Source organism: Excalfactoria chinensis, chromosome 19 (genome assembly GCF_039878825.1).
Source record: "Excalfactoria chinensis isolate bCotChi1 chromosome 19, bCotChi1.hap2, whole genome shotgun sequence".
NCBI lineage: Eukaryota > Metazoa > Chordata > Aves > Galliformes > Phasianidae > Excalfactoria > Excalfactoria chinensis.
Genome location: NC_092843.1, coordinates 7,361,295 through 7,379,455, shown reverse-complemented (window position 1 = coordinate 7,379,455; position 18,161 = coordinate 7,361,295). Strand labels below are relative to the sequence as shown.

At 47.8% G+C, this 18,161-nt stretch overlaps 1 protein-coding gene across 7 annotated transcripts in view; it reads left to right on the top strand.

The window, feature by feature from the left end:
* The window catches only part of ACACA (acetyl-CoA carboxylase alpha), a 102,496-nt gene that overhangs the window by 72,688 nt on the left and 11,647 nt on the right, over nucleotides 1-18,161 (top strand). For all 7 annotated transcript variants that reach the window (XM_072353679.1, XM_072353678.1, XM_072353677.1 and 4 more), the window contains 5 exons: nucleotides 9,280-9,423; nucleotides 10,157-10,277; nucleotides 12,405-12,501; nucleotides 14,337-14,433; nucleotides 15,033-15,168. In XM_072353679.1, coding sequence (XP_072209780.1) covers nucleotides 9,280-9,423; nucleotides 10,157-10,277; nucleotides 12,405-12,501; nucleotides 14,337-14,433; nucleotides 15,033-15,168 — 595 coding nt within the window. The remainder of the gene's footprint in view (nucleotides 1-9,279; nucleotides 9,424-10,156; nucleotides 10,278-12,404; nucleotides 12,502-14,336; nucleotides 14,434-15,032; nucleotides 15,169-18,161) is intronic.

Below are 18,161 nucleotides of genomic sequence, written 5' to 3'. Positions count from 1 at the left end.
AATGTAAACCTTTTTCCTTGAATTTAGATGGACTATTTGTTGCATTCCCTTTTGGCTGGAAGTTGGGTCTCCATCAGCCAGGGGATTAGGCAGAATCTTCCCTTGAAGGAATGCAGGGGCAATTTGGGCATGAAGTTCGATGTGTTCTTTCTTACCAGTGCATGAATAAGGTTCCAGGAGAGCCTGATGGTGGGAACCTGTTGCAGTTTTGCCTCTGTGGAGCAACTAAGCCTCACTTCTTGTTGTTCTGTTGGATGAGGTGCTGGGAAGAGCCCTGTGCGGGGAAGTCAGCGCTTTGCATTGTGGCCTTCAGGTGATCCCCAGTTCAGTGGGCAGGGAGCTGGGGAAGGATCGTGCCTGAAACAAAGATAAATAAATGGAGACTGCTGTCTCACACGGCAGTTGGAAATGAATGTTTCTAATACAGCCACATGCAAATAATCGTTGGGCTTTTCCCAGTTTGTTGTCAGAAATGTGGGAAATGTTTTTCATTGCTGACCTTAATTCCTGTCTTCAGAGATGATGTTGTGCAAACACTAATACACAGAGTTGTGTCCGCGTACGTATCTTGGAAACACAATGTAAAGATGCTCCCCCAGCAGTGCAGAGGTTGGGCTTGCCACAAGCAGTGAGTGTTTTCTCTGGAAAGTTTTGATTTTCTTATTTTCCGGTGGAATGCCGGGTTGTTTGTGATGTACAAAGGGAGCAGAGGAGAACCGTGAGAAGGGTTACGTGCCAGCGGATATCTTGCTGGTCTCGTTTGTTATCGTTACGTGAACCCAGCTGGAGAGTTTGGGCATAGAGGGGCAGGTCTGGCTGCCAGAATCAGGCTGTGGCCTGGAACGTAGGCGACGAGCTCAAGGTCAGCATTGTTTTAGCAGAGGCTGATGCTGCTGGGTCTGGCTAATGGCACGCTGGCTGTTTGCATCCATGTCACCGTGCTGTAAGTGGGAAGGCACATCACGGCCAAGGCACCCTGCAGCAGGCAGGGTTCGGCTTTCTCTCGGCCCCATTGCCTGTGTGGGTGGCAGGGAAAGCACGGGAACAGCGCGAAGTTTCCCTGTGCTGGTGATGAAGCTGTCTTTGTTTGCGGTCCAGACCTGCGGGCAATGGACGGACCGAGGAGAGGTGCGATGGGCTCCAGGCTGCATTTCATCTGCACCCCTTTTGTCTTCAGCAGCGCGTTTCAGCAGGGGGTGGAGAGGTGGAAATGACATTTCATTCCTCTCCCGTGAGCGTGTGCGCGCGCCTGTGCTGAGCCCGCTGACCCCCCTGAAAATTGAAATAATGATAATGCGCGTCTCCTGACTGCATCAAAGTATCAGCACATCAAAAGCCAGGAGGCATGAAATGCAAATGATAAAGTGAAAGCAGATGGATTGTGCATGATCGCCTGATGCCCAATGAATTTTAAAAGGTGCTGGTTCACATGGGGAGAGGGGCTGAAATAAACACGTTATCCCTGCAATTTTTTTTTGTTCTTGCCGCTCACTCCTGACAATATTTTTTCACACTTCAGCGAGCAGCCACTCCATCTCTCTCCCTCCCTCTCCCTCTCTTTCTCTCCCTCTCTCTCGCTGTCTACCTCACACACGTCTCGGGTCATGTCGCCGCAGCTCCGGTGGAAATAATAAGATATAAACCACGAGGTTGTTATTTGCATAGAAATAGCATGGAGCCCCAGGCAGCATGGGAGAAGGACACAGAGATCATTTGTCTAAAATTTTAATGAAAACTTTTGCTGAGGCAGAGATTTTTATTTTATTTTATTTTATTATTTTTTTTAACTTTGGCTGCCTCCCCCTTTTCCCACCCCTGTGCCTTCCTGCACCTCCCTCGGCTCCCTCTCCTCGTCACCAGCTGAACGTGCTCTGGTTCCATGGGCAGGTGACGTGCTGCTGCCGTGCGCTCACAGGTTAATTTCCAGTGCTTTTCTTCTTAATAGAAGTAAGCTGAAGAACTCCCAGTTTATGCATTGCTTACGTGGTTCGAGCTTCCAGGACTGCATTTCATCTCAGTCCTCCTAGGGATGTTCCCAAGTCTGTTGCTGACCTATTTTTAATTAGTTTGCTCCTCCTTGTCTTTTGTGTTTCAAACAAATCCCGTCTTTAAGGCTGGTTCATTAATGCAAACAAAGAGTGGCTTTCCATCACATTGCTGCCTGTCCCAGGAAGTGTTGCATGCCCAAAACGTCAGTGTCCCTTTGGCACTGTGGCTGTCATAGGATGAGGTGTGACACGGGTTTGACAAGAACCATTGGGCTCTGCCTGCTGTCTCCAAAATCCTTTATACCTTTCTGCAATTCTCTCCTTGGCATTGCTTCTGACCGTGGGGATCAGTGGGAGCAGCTAAAGGGTTTCTTTTCTGAAAAAAGAAGGAAGTTCTTCTGTATATTGTGGCAAATTTCACCCTAAGAAGGGTGCTCTGGATCATGGGAGGAATAGTCAGAGCGCATCCACAGGGCTGCGAAGAGTCTGTATGGCAGAGAGCTGGGAGATGCCAAAGGAATGGATCCCTGCACTGTGAATATCCATAGGTAAGGAATCACTATGGCCCCTTTTACTGCTTGGGCACTCCTGAAATGCTGGGTGAATACAAAGAGCAGATGGACTGGAAGTAAACGATGGTCGTACTGGAGAAAGAAGAGGGAGCTGCCAGGAGCCTTAATCAATTTGTGCTTGCAGGCTGTGTGGGAAGGCAGCAGTGGTGTGTTGGTGGTACCTCCATCCTCAGGGATCCTTTCTGAGGAAGTTTGTCCTCAAAATCATACTTAATTAAACAATGTCTGATGGTATTACAGCCCGTTCAAGGCCTGAAGGAGTTCAGGAGGCAATATACAGATGTTGGCAGGTTGCTGCTGAGGGAACTGCAGAACCTCCTGGGGCTGCTGGGACTGGGTTGGAGTGTGCAGCAGGTGGGGGCACAGGGAGCAGCAGCACAGGGAGCAGCAGCACGGTCCCTGCAGCGTGCACCAGGCATAGGGCTCCTTGGTGGAGCTGTGGGTAAGGAATGGGAGGCTCAGAGCCTGCCAGTCTGTCTTGTGCGAGTGATCCGTCTTCAGCATCGCAAGCAGTAATATTTACCCTTCAATTTCACAATCTGGAAAAATAAATAAAGGCCCGGTGAGATTGATGCTGTTTGGGGGGTTTACTGTAAAATACAGAATGTGAAAAGCTCTTCTGTTGAGATTCAAGGCAGGATAGCTCAGTGTCTGCTCCAGATGACTCCAGTCTTGGGATTAGATCAAAGCAATCATGTGAGAGAAATCGTACGAGTTAGAACAGCAAGTGCCATCCCTGTCATTCAAAGAAGCATTATAATTATTAATGCATGATATGAATCTTTCTGTAGTGGCACAGCAAGACTATTAGGGAGACACATTTGGGTGCAGCCTGTTGGAGAATACTGACCCAAAGAGGCTCTGAGAGATGTCAGCCAGGAGCTCACACTCAGCAGCAGCTCCATGGGGACATCCCCAAGGTTGTCCTGCTCTGGCCCAGTGCAGGGCAGGCTCCCCTGCTGCTGGGTCACAGTGGAGCATGGCAGTTTCCTGGGTGGAGGCTGCTTCTTTCTTTCTCCTAACCCAGTGCAGACACAGGACCTTGGGCAATGGAGGTTTCCCTGCTGTAGTTACCAGAGCTCATACCCCAAGAAAGCCAGTCTGCCTTGGGGACCGAGGTCAGAATAGTTATAGAGTCATAGAATGGTTGAGTTGGAAGGAGCCATACAGCCCATCTAACCCCAGCTGTAGGCTGGCTGCCCCTGGGCAGATCAGGGGCCCAGGGCCCTATCTATGGCACTGGGCACCACCTGGGCTTCGCTCTGCCTAGAGAGGTTGTGAGCAGGATGGGTGCCTGAGCTTCAGACAAGCGCAAATAAACAAACGCTGGCCTTCATTTCTACATTTTATTTTTAATTGCCTTTCTTTAAGTGGTGATATTTGTGTATTGTTCCCATTAGAGACAATTTACGTTCCAGACATCGCATTATCGGTCCCTTTATGTTTGCTTAGGGAAGAAAGTCTAATAGATTTTTGTTGACTTTTTTTTTTCTTCCCTCCTTCTATCATTTTTAATATGGATCTTGATCAGTTTATCTGTGTGGATGGTGCTTGTGCGGTGTGGGCGTGCAGTATTTATTCCCACTGAACGGGAGATGTGCATATTGGCCCCTGTTCTGCCTATGTAAATCTCTCCCTGCACCTCCTAGGGAAATTCTTTGTGTTTTAAACATACATTTCACGTAGCAGGGACTGCATCCCAGTTCCTGGTGATCCTTCAAGGCGTGTTTTAGCGGAGTGCTCTGCGACCTGACATCCCACTGGAGCTGAGTGGAAGAAGGCATTACTTACATGTGTCCCAGAGTAGCTGGTCCTGCCCTCCCATCTCTGGGGGTGGGAGCATGTCAGGATGATCCGCCTATGGCTTTTCTCTGCTGTGAATTGGAGGTACCATTTCCTGCCATTCTGAGTGGTTGAGTGGGAACTTCAGGAGCTACTCTGGAAAAATCTCATGATTAAGCCCAAAACAATGCTACAGAGTGAACAAAGTTTCATTGTCCTGTGCTGGAACTCTCCCTTTAGGTGCTTTCTGAACAAGAGGATTCTGATGGGTTTCAGAAGGTGGCCAAAAGAATGACCAAAAGCAAGATCACTGAATACCATGGAGGCAGTTATTAATGCTGTTTGTAGGGCTGCTGTCTAGAGTAGGGAACCCCTAGCTGGGACAGATGGGATTTATGAGTGTTTGCACCATGTAGAACAGGGGGCTGTAATTTGAGTTTGCAAAGTATATTGAGTCTGTTTGCCACTGACTGATGGAGTGACCTTGAGCAGAGCACGTCATCTCCCTACACTACAAAAGGAGAGCTAGGCAGGGATTTTTTGACAAGACGTTTTTCATTGGAAAATGCCAATTCAATGGAATGGGAAAAAGTATTGCTTTGGGTGAATTCCTTCTTTGGAGTTTTTTTTCCTTTTGTGAAACAAAAAGCTTTTCTATTCCAACTGAATTTTCATTTCAGATTAACTTCTATTTCTAATATCTACACCAGAGACGTCAGAAGTCAGCAGCAATCTTGATCCTGTCTGGTTGCTCAGCTCTTGGGATTGCAAATTTTGCAGTCCAGAAGAGGAAATTTTCCAAAGCCCCCATACATTCTTACAGGAAAGAGATGTTTTCTTCCCAGTAGCGTTTCATGTCGCCATCTGCATTAGCCAGGCTCTTTGGGATCATCAGGCAGAAGGCTCCGTGGCAAGGCCAGCTGCAGCAGCAGTGTCCATCTGGATGCGTCTTCCCCTGCTGCCTCCCATGCAATCAATTGCTTCTTCCCCTTCCCCCTCTGATCTCCCCAAATTAAAGCGAGGAGCGGCCTCCACCGGCAGGCCCCGCTCTGGATTTGCAGTCAGGAGCCATCTCCCATAGCCATCAGGCTGTCAGCTTCCCCCACCTCCCCCTGCCTCCCACCTCCCCCATCACTCACCAAAGGAAAAAAAGAGCTGGAGCCACAGCTTGAAATATATCATGCAATAGTGTATCATGAATTTCTTGTGAATCACATTGGTGAAGCAGGTTTATTTATTTCTGAGACTTTAAATCAATACAAAGTAGGTCTCTTAGTTCTGAAGCTGGGATGGAGTGTGAAAAAATGAGCCCATTGTACTCTTAAAACTTTGGGGAAAGGAGATGACAGCTATATAATTCCATTTACCAGGCACTAGGGGCTTTAATGTGAAGGTGACAGGGAGCTCTTTGTGCATTTAGAGCACCATATCTTCTAAATAAAAGATCTGTAGACTTGATAGTGGAGTATAGCTCTGACTTTAATAATCTCCAAGCATTAGACCGAGCCAATATGTTCCCAAGTCAGAAGGGTCCCCCACCGAACGCTCGTAAATTAAAAGTGCAGGAACTGCACACGCTGGTAGATTAGAGATGCAAGAAGTGCACCCGCTCCTGCTGCATCTCCCCCAGCCCACTCCTCTGCCTGGAGTTGCTTGTCTTTCGCCCTCTAATGACATGATACGTGTGGAGGAAGAGCTGAGGGATGGAAATGAACGCCGTAAGATGTGTTGAGGCTTGACTGCACGTAATAGCAGTCAGGTTTTAAGTTCCTACATTGTGTTTTCTGATGAGACATTCGTTCTGATCATTTCTGCCTGTTTATGAAAAATAGGCTATTTATAGTATGTGCATGTGCCTTTCTGCTTCAGGTTTCTGGCAGATAATGTAAATTGTGGGATGGGAATTGCAATTATTGAAATTATTTGGATAAAAATCTGGCACTTATATTTGATATAAACACATGATATGCTCTGAATAATAACAGCACTTACGTCGCATGATGATTCCCATTCAAGCCCTCTGCTGTCATTTTTTCAGATCTTTCATCTTTGATGAAACATTTGAGCCAATCTCCAGTTTGCAGCCAGCTCTGCAGTGAATGTCTCAGCTCCAGCAGCTCAGCTTTTGCAAAGGAGTGCAGTGAGAGCCGCTGGCCAGCGCAGGTTGGAGTGCGAGATGCTCAGCATTCACGTGGAGTGCCTGTAGGCCTGGTGGGAAGGACCTTCTGAGCACTGAAAGGGCTGCTAGAACCCTGGCTCTCCTTTGTACTTCCCAAAAGATCCTCTATAGTAGAAAGAGATGTTGGTGTCCTCCTAGGGCAGCTTCTGTAGAACAGAATAGAACAGAATAGATGGTGGCAATTCTGCTGGGGTATTTCCTAAACATGGGGTTGCATTATCTGGAAGGTGGTGTGTGTTCTTACAGACGTGGGCTGAGCTTTAACATGTGCAGTTCTAGATCTGCCATCTCCTTTGGAGCACTTTGCTGATGTCCTCACCTTTATGTTGAGATGGAGGCACAGAGGAGTCAGAGCAGCTGCAATGAATGGGAAACTGGAGGTGATGCCCCAAGTGCCAGGCACTGGTATGCTGCAGTACAGTAGGGGGAAAGCCTCAGAACAAGCAAGTGTGGGAGACCATTGCTCATTACGGATGGTGTGTCAGAGTGGGGTGTGCAGAAATGTATCTTCTGGATTTTGTAGAGTGGATGGAATTTCAATTCAAAGCCATTTTCCTGGGGCCAGGAGCTTACTGTCCAGTGCCGTGCTGTTCATGGATGTTCTTCTTTGTCTGGTTTCCCATCAGATAAGGTGGAAGATCAAAGGTTAAGCATTCCTGATAATTGAAGTACATGTGCATTGCATGTCTGAGCTGGGAGAGTTGGGCCCTGTTCCTTCCCACCCGTCTTGCTGTGCCTTTCTGCTCTGTGGTAGCTGTATCTTTGTCCCTGGAGAAATGACCTCTCTGCTTGGAGGGACCCGCTGTGCACACTCAGCCCTGGTTGTGTTCCATATGGGATTTAATCCCATGCAGTCTTTCCTTGGTTTGGCATTCTCCATTTAACTGATAGGCAGCTTTTCTAAATCCACTCATGCCTCTGCTGACCGTGTGTCTTATTGAGGAATATCTGTATGGGTTAATTGCAGAAGCATCAGTTCTGGGCTCCTCCAGCAGACGTGTTCTCTTTCACCCTTGGATATTTTCTTGCAGAAACATTTATACAGCAATATGCATTGCACCATTTAAAATTGTTAATTGGAGATTGAATTACTTGTCAGCCTTTAAAAATGTAGTCCTGCGAGGTCAGAGATGAGGTGGTTAGCAGAGCCGAATGGATGAGCCATTGCATTCATTTTTCTCCAGCCCCGTATCACTGTGCACACTGCTGGCCCCTCGCTGCCTCCTGACCTCTGCTCCCAGCTCAGCTGCAGCGGGCGCACACGGGACAGCCACATCACCCCTTTGCACAGCCTTAAATGCAGCCTGGGGCTGTGCTGCCAACAAGCATTGATGGGTAAATGCTGCAGGGGGTTCTGTTCATGCAGCCCCTTGCGATGCTCTGCCACTTCACAGAGATGTCTGCAGCACTCCGGAGAAGGAGCTGTGTATCTGTCTTCATCTCCAAAAAGGGATTTAGGGCCACGAGCAGGCGGTATATTAGGCTGCTTTCACTGCCTGTCAGCGGCGGTAAACCTGCACTGTCGGCACGGTCTCCAGATAAGCAGCAGCAGAGGCCCATTTTGCATGTGCATACGTTTGCATTTGCTCATAGATGGGGAGTTTAAATCCTCTTTATTTTTATTTTCCTCTACGGAAAGCATTTAGCTAGGCTTGTGACTGGCATCCCGAGACCCGTGCTTTCCTTTGGAGTTAGCAGATGGTAGCGTTGTACCTTTGCAGTTAGGCAGTGGTGGGCATGGGGCACGATTAACTGGTGTGTGTGCAGGAAGAACACTGCTCGTCCAGGGCAGCTTACAGCCAGAGCAGAGCTTCTGTTCTCCTGTCCCTTTGACACCTCTGCTCTCTGCCCAAAGGGTTGGATCATGAGTGCAGCACCTCCGTGTCCCAGCAGCACTCCTGGCAGGACACTGGGTCTTCTGCCTTTGGAAGCAGTCAGACCCGAGCCCCCATCCTTAGTGCTGCCATGGGCTCGGGCTGCTCCTCCCTGGGGTCTGCATCCTGAATGGAGCTGTGCCACTGGGTTACTGGGGGAGGACACGTTGTCTGCCTGCGTCTGAGGGGGTTTTAAGATCTAAATGAAGCAGGTACGTAATGCCCTCTGTCTGTTAGAAAGACTCAACCCATAAAAATAACAAACGGCATATATTTGCTAGAATGTCAAAGTTATGAGTTTATTTTGTAATGATGTGCTCCTGCCTTCATGAGGTAAACTGGCCGTGGCAGAGGTGTTATTAGTAATATGGACTCAGTGGAGCAGAAAGCCGAGTGACCGAGAGATCAGTGTATCAGTCAGTGAGAGGGCAAATGGAAAGAGACAGCGGGGGAATGAGAAAAGAGCTGCGGAGCCTGGGCTGAGGCTGGCAGTGGAGCCGTGCAAGAGAGTCGGACACAGCGCTCATCTGATCTCCCAACCTCTCAGAGCCAGGGCTTTGTCTTCGCTGTCCCTTCTGCAGCACGTGGCTTTTCTGCCCAGCTGAGGGTTTCGCTGCACCTGTGTCAGTGCTCAGGAGATTTGTTTGTGTCTCAGCTGCTCAGAAAGGGCAGGTGGGACGGCTGCCTTGGCTCTCCACGAGGGTCATTTCCATTGGAAATCCATACCTGCGGATCTCCACTGTGCACAGGGAGGTCTCTTGGGAGTCATCGCTCCATCCTTTGCTGCTGAAGTGCCTGTGTCTTGCTGTATGCATCTCCTCAGTCTGCACCCTCTGGCTGCATCCCATCCATCCCCTGATGGTTTCCCTGTTTTTCCTTTCCAGGTGCTGGGACGGGAGGTGTACACCTCCAACAACCAGCTGGGAGGGATCCAGATCATGCACAACAACGGGGTGACCCACGGCACCGTGTGCGACGATTTTGAAGGAGTCTACACTATTCTGCTGTGGCTTTCCTACATGCCCAAGGTAATTCCTGGCCCCGCAGGAGCATGGCACGTCACTCCCTGTTCTCTTTGTTCACAGGGCTATGGGGAGGAGAGCAGTCTGAATCCCTTTTTTCCTATATTTGTAGCAAAATTACTTAGACACGTGATTGAAGCAGTTGGGCATTGTGGTACTGAACTCCACAGTGCAGTTTCTGACCTGCAAAGCTGGGATGAGGGCAGCCCGGCACTGCTGGGTGTACTTCCACATCACATCCCTGGTGTCCTGTCTTTAGTACTTTCAGTGGCAGGACTTGATGTCAGCAGTGGGTTGTCTTTTCCTGGAAAGGCTCTAAAAGTTCCTCTCTGAGGCAGTAATTTGTAGGAGCTGATGTATGTGTGTTAGCTGCTCTGCAGTAGGAAGGTAGCAGTAAGAACACGCAGGTCACCTTCCTTCAGGAGAGACTGCATGAATGAGTCTGGTGGGCTGGTCACCTTTAGAAATTAAATTGCAACCCTTTGCAAATGCTGTCAGTGCCTGAAGTTCAGGAGCAAGTAAAGCACAGTGCATATCAGATGGTGCTGAAGACGAGAGGCTTTGGGAGTTTTTGGAGCACTCTGGAAGTTGCTTTAGACCTCTCCCAAGGCTCTGAGATCATATGTTACAGGGTTGTACTGTGTGGTGGACAGAGGACTCCAACCAGGTGCTTTAGATTTGGTGTTTGGTGCAAAGCCACAAAGAATTACTGCTTTAAATATTTTTCTTTTTTCCTCAGAGCGTATACAGCCCTGTTCCTATCCTCAAGGTCAAGGATCCTATAGACAGAACCATAGACTTTGTTCCTACCAAGACTCCCTATGATCCTCGCTGGATGCTGGCTGGACGCCCAAATCCAAGTATGTAGATCTTTGGTGGTCAGGACGTGCCGTTTTGTGTCTTGGTTCAAGACGCTCAAGGCTCCACATCTGTTAATGCTTTGTCAACGATCCAATTTCAGCATCAAATTATTATTACTCTGGTATAGTTGAATGCCTGTTGTGTAGTTAGAATTCCAAAGACTAAAGTATGAAGGTATGTTAGCAAATGGAGCAGGAGGCCTTGTGTGCTAACCCTGCGAATCTGGATCTTTTTTCTGTGATACTTTAAGACTTGAGTGAAGCCAGGTGCATTCTGAAGCCTGAATCTGTCTATTCTGTCTGGAGATTCTCTGCATCTGCTTCCAAACTTGAAGCATTCCATTCTGCCTCCTGCTCCCAGCCAGATACTCTGTGAACGTGGGTAGTTAAAAAGGATCAGACTGGCTGGAATAGGAAGAGAAGTCCAAGGCCTTCTCCCTAATACATTTCAGGGCTTATGAAATGATCAGTTCTAAGGGATTTAGATGCAATATACAAAAACAGCGTGTAAATTCCGAGTGCTTGGGAACATTTACAAGTGATAGTTACTTTTATAGACTTTCTTTTTGCGGTTCAGAGGAAAGTGCAGCTACAAAAGTCTTTACGTTCGAGGAATTGCATGGCAGGTCTTGGAGATTAAATACATTGGAAACACTGCCAACCAGTGAACCCCCGCGCATGCACTTGGGGCTGTGCGGCCTGTGTACGTACAAGCTGCTAACTGGGTGACCATTATGCCTGCTGTTATTAATGAGTTTGGGGGGCTAAAATGAGATTTGTGATAAACTAAGTTTTCTGTTTTTGGATAATATTTTTTCATCATCTCTCAAGTAATTCATCCAGCTGTCTGAGCGCAGCAAACGCTGCCTTCCAAATCGAGTGACTTCAGATTTTAATTTAGTGGAAGCGTTAAGGAAAGCAGATGATTCCCTGTGATAAGTTAAAGCAGATATCTCCTAGGTGAAAAGTTAAAGCCATTTATTAGAGGAGATATTGCCGTGATATTCTTCAAACTGACGCCCGACACGAGGCCAGAATCTAAACGATCAGCTTTGGGCTCACGATAAAGAGATAATTTTGAAATGGATGGTCACATTTTACAGTGGGGCCACAGAGGCAGGGAATGTAGAACACAGTAATTACAAGTTTGGTCTTGATAAAACACTCTCCATCCTGTTTAAGTCAGCAGAGGTTAGCTTGCTTGGATCTCCACTTTTAATTGGTTTTGGACTTGGGTTTGCAGAAGCAAAGGTGCTTGTTCAGATTAAAGCATTCCTCAGAAGCTCTGTGCCAAGGGGTAAAGATGGGAAGGGTTTTTTTTGTTGGTTTTTCTTTTTTTGGCAGAAGCTTCACGAAGTCTCAGAGAGGAGCAGACTGCCACAGAACGAGTTTTGTACCCGTTGGGTGGGCAGTGCCTTGGCAGCATTGTGCTCTTCAGGGCTTTGATTTCCTCGAGGTGCTGGGAAGTGTCTGCCTCCTCTGCTCCAATGAATTGGTCTGATAGTGCATGGTGACTCCTAAAGCGTGCTTCAGTTTATGGGATGCATCTGGTATCAGTACGGAGCGAGCAGGCTTTCAATATGCAGCGCTTTACTCCAGGTTTTCCCAAGGAACGTGTGAAGCTCACAGATGTGCCATCTCATTTTCAAGTGTTGGGAATTTTTTGGCGTTTCTTTGCAGGAGATTTCAGGCAGAAGCAAGAGAAAACTGCGAGCCGAGTTCTAAAATAGAAATAGGCCTTTTGAAAAACATCTTTAATGACTTTGCTGCCTTTTGACAAATGTTTGTCCTATCTCGGAAAAAAAAAAAGTTATTTATTTAAAAGCATGCAAAGTCCCTCTGCTATCTGAACCCCATCGTTTAACAATAAATGATGCTTTTGCTGATAAATGACTGTCTTTATGCAGGCTAGCAAATGAAATAAGACATGATGGCTGAAGGCAGACAAATGCTCAGCTGTCTAATGTTCCCTTGTATTATAATCTGTTTAGAATAAAATAAATAAATACATCACAAGGCAGCACCACGTTCTCCGGTTGGCGTTTTTAAGCAAGTTTCTGTCGCTCCTTTTGTATTCTGACTTTTTCCTCCCACCTCTGATGTCTCCATTTTCCCCCTTCCTTTTAGGTCAAAAAGGACAATGGCAGAGTGGTTTCTTTGACAATGGCTCGTTCCTGGAGATCATGCAGCCCTGGGCACAGACGGTTGTGGTTGGCAGAGCAAGGTAAATGCCGACAGACTTCTCAAGCGTTTGTGGAAATCATGTTTTCATCACGCGTTACTTTTTTTTTCTAGAACCTCATTTCAAAGTTGATAGTAAAAATAAGTCATGACTTGAATAGGATACTTGTTTACCACACGAACGGGGCATGCACTGATCATTGCTCCTGTTTTGCTTGGAGGTGACATGCATGAAAGCCAAAAAGAGAGAGATGGTGAAAAATGATGGAAGACAAAACCTGCTTCTCTGGGCACGTGGTCACAGTGAGGCCTTCCTGCGGCTGTCAGCCAGAGGGAGGGTGCACAGCTTAGTGCTCTGAGGTCACGCTTGACTTGCAAGAGAAGTTCAGCTAAAACTGGAACAAATTACAAGAGACCTGCAACAGAAGAGCTTAACATTGAGACTTGCATGGATTCATTGCAGCATTTTCTGAAGCAGCACCTGATGATCTCAGGTGTCTCCTCTGCTGCAGAGATGTGCAACAAAATGGGACTGAGATTTCCTTAGGACTCTCCTAGAGCAGAACGTGATCAGGAGGTTGTCCATTTCCTTAGATCCCACAGCAGAATGTGGGCTGCTCCTGCCTGACCGAAGGGCTCTGAGCAGCTCAGCTCAGCCCTGCCATCCCCTAATGGCTCCATGTCTATGACCGCTGCTGGTCCCAGGGTTTCCATTCCACTCAGAACATTGTCTGATCTTTGTACATCATTGAAAGGAACCTTAAATACCCTCAGCCTCCACTCCTAACTGCAGCATGTAACCCTGGGTTGTCCTGTGACCTTCTGATACACTTCAGTATTTTTATCTGCCATCTGTAACACACTCAAGTTTTATCTCACGAGGTGCTCTAACCTTGGAAAAAGGCTTTTAGCTTGAGCAGTATTCCAGGGAAAAGAAGCAACCAGTGATTGGCAAAGCTGGAAGGTCTCCATGCAGGCCGGTGCTTGGCCCCCCTTGCAGTTCCTTCTGACAAATTCCAAGTTGCTCTGGGTTCTCCCATGCTCGCACATATATAACACAAATGAAACTGGCTTCTTTTGAAAGCAGCGGCACTTTGAAAAAACAAATACGAATATATTCTTCTGGGATTGTTACTATAAGTGCTGCCAAAACTCATCTTTTGTATGTATGTTTGGAATATGTGTGCTGTTGGCTGTAAATTGTCTTTTATTATTCTATGGCAACTTGTCCAGGGACACACTATAAAACAAGATGTAGCATCTTCATGTGCTAGCCTGATAAAATTTATATGAAGTATAATGGAAAACAGAAGTTGTTTTGAGCTGTTTTCAAGTTCAATAAATAACTGTAATACTTGGATAAAGATGTTCTTTATTAGGTCACATGGGCCCTAATATAGAAGTTATAAGTTACCGATTTAAGACGGCTTCTGCAATTACGGGTATCTGGGCAGACTCTTAATCATAGTGAATGGGGATGTTCTCAGCCCCCTGGTGCCCATCGGCCGTGCTGTCCCTCCTCGGGTGGCTGCAGGAGCAGCTCGCTGGGATGGAAGGCAGGCAGCCCCAAACCTCTGTGCAGCACCGCCAGCAAGAGGGAGTTGTAGCGACAGCACAGGAGCAGCGAGTTCTATTCTGTTTCATTCTCAGTGAGGCACGTGGCACTTTTAGAACTAGGTTTTGCTTTGAGAACCCTAAATTCAGCTCTGAAATTATCCAGATGCACGCCTAAACTCTTCAAAAAGGCCACAGAGTGGCCTCCTCCTTCTCCATTTGCATGTATTTATTTATTGCTTCTGAGTATTTTGATGGGAATTGGAAAAATTGTCCAGTTGTGTAACAGTGAAAATACAGATTTTGATGTGTGTCACCTTTCAGGCTGGGAGGAATACCTGTAGGAGTAGTTGCCGTAGAAACCAGAACAGTGGAGCTGAGCATCCCTGCTGATCCCGCAAACCTGGACTCGGAGGCCAAGGTCAGCTGAGTGTGTGTGGTGTGTGTGGTTGTCCTCTGCGAATGTCTCTAAGAAAAGAGCATTTGTTGTGGTGGTGGGGGGGGGGTTCTTTCAAATACGGGATATGAAGTAGAGCCAGTCCTTGGCAGGATGGTTGTGTTGGCTGCTTGCTCCACGTTTCCCAGTAGTTCCCCTCTGTGGGCTGAGATGTGGGGAGTGGGGCATTGGAAACATCATTTCCCAGTTCCCTGGCTGTGACCGTAGTGTTTCATGCTCTTGCTGCTTTGACATTTTGCTTTTCTCCTGCCTGATCTCACAGCTGTGGCCCCGCATCATCTCTTCTGGGTCTTCTCCTTTGCATATCTTTTTCTTTCTCCTTCACTTCATTACAGCACTCAAAGCATCGGGCTTCCTATGCCATCTCCCCATGGGGAGATCAGTGACATCACTCCTTCTGATGCCGGTGACAAGAAGGATTGTCCCAGGCAAGCAGATCCTGTGCATTCTGTGTGCTCTGCACTGATGGTTCCACATTGCAGTTCTTGCTGCAACTGTTTCTGTATTTTTTGTGCTGACTCCATGGGCAATGAAGGACTTACTGATCTTTCTCATTCCCACAGATAATCCAGCAGGCTGGTCAGGTGTGGTTCCCCGACTCTGCCTTTAAGACAGCCCAGGCCATCAATGACTTCAACAGGGAGGGGCTGCCTCTGATGGTCTTTGCCAACTGGAGAGGCTTCTCTGGTGGCATGAAAGGTAATGGCCACTTGTGTGCTCTGGTGGCATCCTGTGGGGCGGTGCTGCGGTACCTGTGGTGGTGGCAAAGGGTTTTGTTCCTTTCCTTCCTTCTTGGCTCTTGTCTTTAATGGCCACTGTGGGAATAACACCAAACGTGCCAAGTGCAAATCTGAAATCAGGTTCTTTTCAGTGTAACAGCAGTGCTGTATTTTTATACATACCCTTATGGAGCGTTACAGGAACTGACCAGACCAGCTGCAGTGAGAACAAGTAATTGGACTGTATCTGTGGGCTGGTTGCTAACAAAATTTACAGCTGCCGACCTGGGCTAATTAAGCAGTAATCTCAGGAAACCCCTTCTGCTTTATATCCTTCTGCATCGGCTTAGAACTGGGGCTGGGTAAGGCAGCAGTACTGGGTAATGGAAGGGCATGTTGTACCAAGAGGAAGCACTGTCCTGCTGATGGTTTCTCACCCTGATAGCACTGTGTGTGTCGGGATGGACTCCCCGTCCCACGTGGTCCTTTTGGTGGCAGTGCCTGCTCGGTTATCAAACTGCTCAGTTAATGCAGTGGCAGTTAGACTTCTGTGACACATATTGCTGTCTGGAATTCTGCAGAGTGCCAGGAATGTGACATTGATACTATAAAATGTAAATAAGTGAAGGATTACGGCCTTTTACCTGCGTGCAGCACTTTGCACACAGAAGGAACGTTACAGGCCCACTAACAGCAGGGGTTCCCAGTGGGGAGGGCTGCTGTTGTGACAGTGTGAGCGTTCCTCAGAAACCGTGTAGCTTCTGAGCTGGAACCAGAGGCTCAGGGTGGAAAAGAAGGTGCTCATTTGTGGGAAGATGCCAGTGCTGCACTGTGCATCCCCAGAGACCTGCACTGCAGCTCGTGGCAGAGCACGGAGACACAGAGCTGCTGCAGGGTGCGCCGTGCCAGCCATGCTCTGCTATGGCCTTTGCTGGGGCCTGGTGGCAGCCCTGCTCCCTGCTGAGGCTCACTGCGCTCCTCGGGGCCGTGTTGGCAGTGTTGGTTTCAGCGCTGCCTGGGGATTATGCAGGGAGGGAAAATAAACAATTATGCCACCCCTCAGTGCACACAAACACACTGCCAGGAGCCGGCTGCACTGTGGGTAAAATGACTCCAAAATTGTGTGTAATGAGTAGGAAAAGATTAGAGACAGCTCTTGCTATGCTGAAAATTGACATTAGCAGAGGGGGGAAAAGGCAAAAAAAAAAGAAAGCAAGCAGAGGAAAAAAGCCCAACCCCTTTACTCGTCGGCCTAGGAGGTCCGATTCGGGCAGTGAAATAAATAAAGGAAGCACAGAAATGGAGGCGGCTCACAACGCGCCGGCACTTCCCCAGCGTGCGCTGCCTGGCCGGGAGGCTCCTCAGCATAATGCAAAATTAAATTATAAAAACTGGCTTGAATATTTAGATGGAGGAGCCATTTGGAAGTGGTTTATTTAGGCGAACCGGCAGTGACCCACGACGGGGAGACATCAAGCATGAAATTTACTGGAAATTAGCACCGGGGTCTTGGACTCGGCATGAATAGTTTGATAGCATGCAAATCCCCGCGACATCAACGGCAGCGCTGCTTGTGCTACAGGGTCACTCGCGGTTGGGTTTTCATGTTTCACTTATTATTTTTCCCTGGGACAGGTTATAAATAACAATAAAAAAAAAAAAATCTAAGCGGGAGGAAAGGGCTGTTTTAAATCTCTGATTACCTGGTGCTGAACGGCGGTGCTGCTCTATGTAATGGGTTTACGAGGTTCATTATGTGTCTGCGGCCAATGTGTGCCCGGTGTTTACCTTCGGGTCCTATCTGCTAATCCAGCCAAGCTGATGAGATCCGTTCCAGCTTCGGAGGTTCGGGGCATGCTGCCCATCATGCACAAAGCTGCCTGATCCAGCACTGCATCCCAGTGCTGCCGTTTGCACACGCAGGGAAGGGTCGGTGTGCAGCAGGCGCCGGTGCGTGCTGCAGGCACAGCGTGGGGAGGTGTGCTGTGAGCACTGTGCCCTGCTGAATAACAAGCACCGCTCTTCCTGGGGGACTCCTGAAGCATCGCTGCTTTGCTCGGCTTTAAATGAGAACGGGACTGAAATTTGGCCCAGAAATTTCATGTTTAATTCTAGTTTTCCTAACCCTAACGTAAGCAGGTAGGAGTTTATAGCCTGTCTGAAGGCAGGAAGGGACATCTGGGAAGGCAGTTTTAAGTGTGCAAGAGAAACCTGAAGTTAGAGTAAATCCTTATCCAAAATCTGAGGCACGGCGTGCTGGGACCTGGCAGTGGAGCTCTGCAGTGCAGGGTCCCCAGGGGAGCAGATGTGAATGTGGGGAGCTGTGGCTGCAAGAGCCTCTGCTGCACCCCACGTCCCTCTGCACAAGGGATGCCTCTCTTCCAGGACTTAACCTGAGTAAAATACAAACCCCTGGCAGGAGTGACAAATGGATTGCTAATTACACAATTATTTTATTATGTAGCTCTAGTAAAAAATGTCTAGTAAAGAATTAATTCAGTTAAAATAATTTGAATCGAGCAATTATTTTCTTAACACTAGAATTAGCTGAAAGTACTTCAAGTGGTTTATTACTAGTGCTACATAATAAAATAATTGTGTAATTAGTAATAAATTTGTCACCCTTTTTGAGCTCTTTTTCTTTGCTCAGGACAAATGGAAATGTTGGAGCTCTGTTTGGTTCCAGGCCCCGCTGCTCTGCCAGAATTCACAGTCAGTCACAACTAGTGGAAATAGATGGTCCTCCTCCTCACTGGCATTTGGCATCTCTTAAATGTTAGGAAATCCCTTTTCTTGGGTGTTTGGATAGTGACCTTGCAAGAGAGCTGGGCAGAGCGCATCAGAGCCTGTGGTACCAATATACATGTGTGTGTGCACTCTTACTGTGTATGTCTCAAAGAGTTGGGACCTAACCGTGTCTGTGCTGATGCTCCCCATTAAGTTGGGGGCTGTGATGTGCAGACCTGGGCTGGG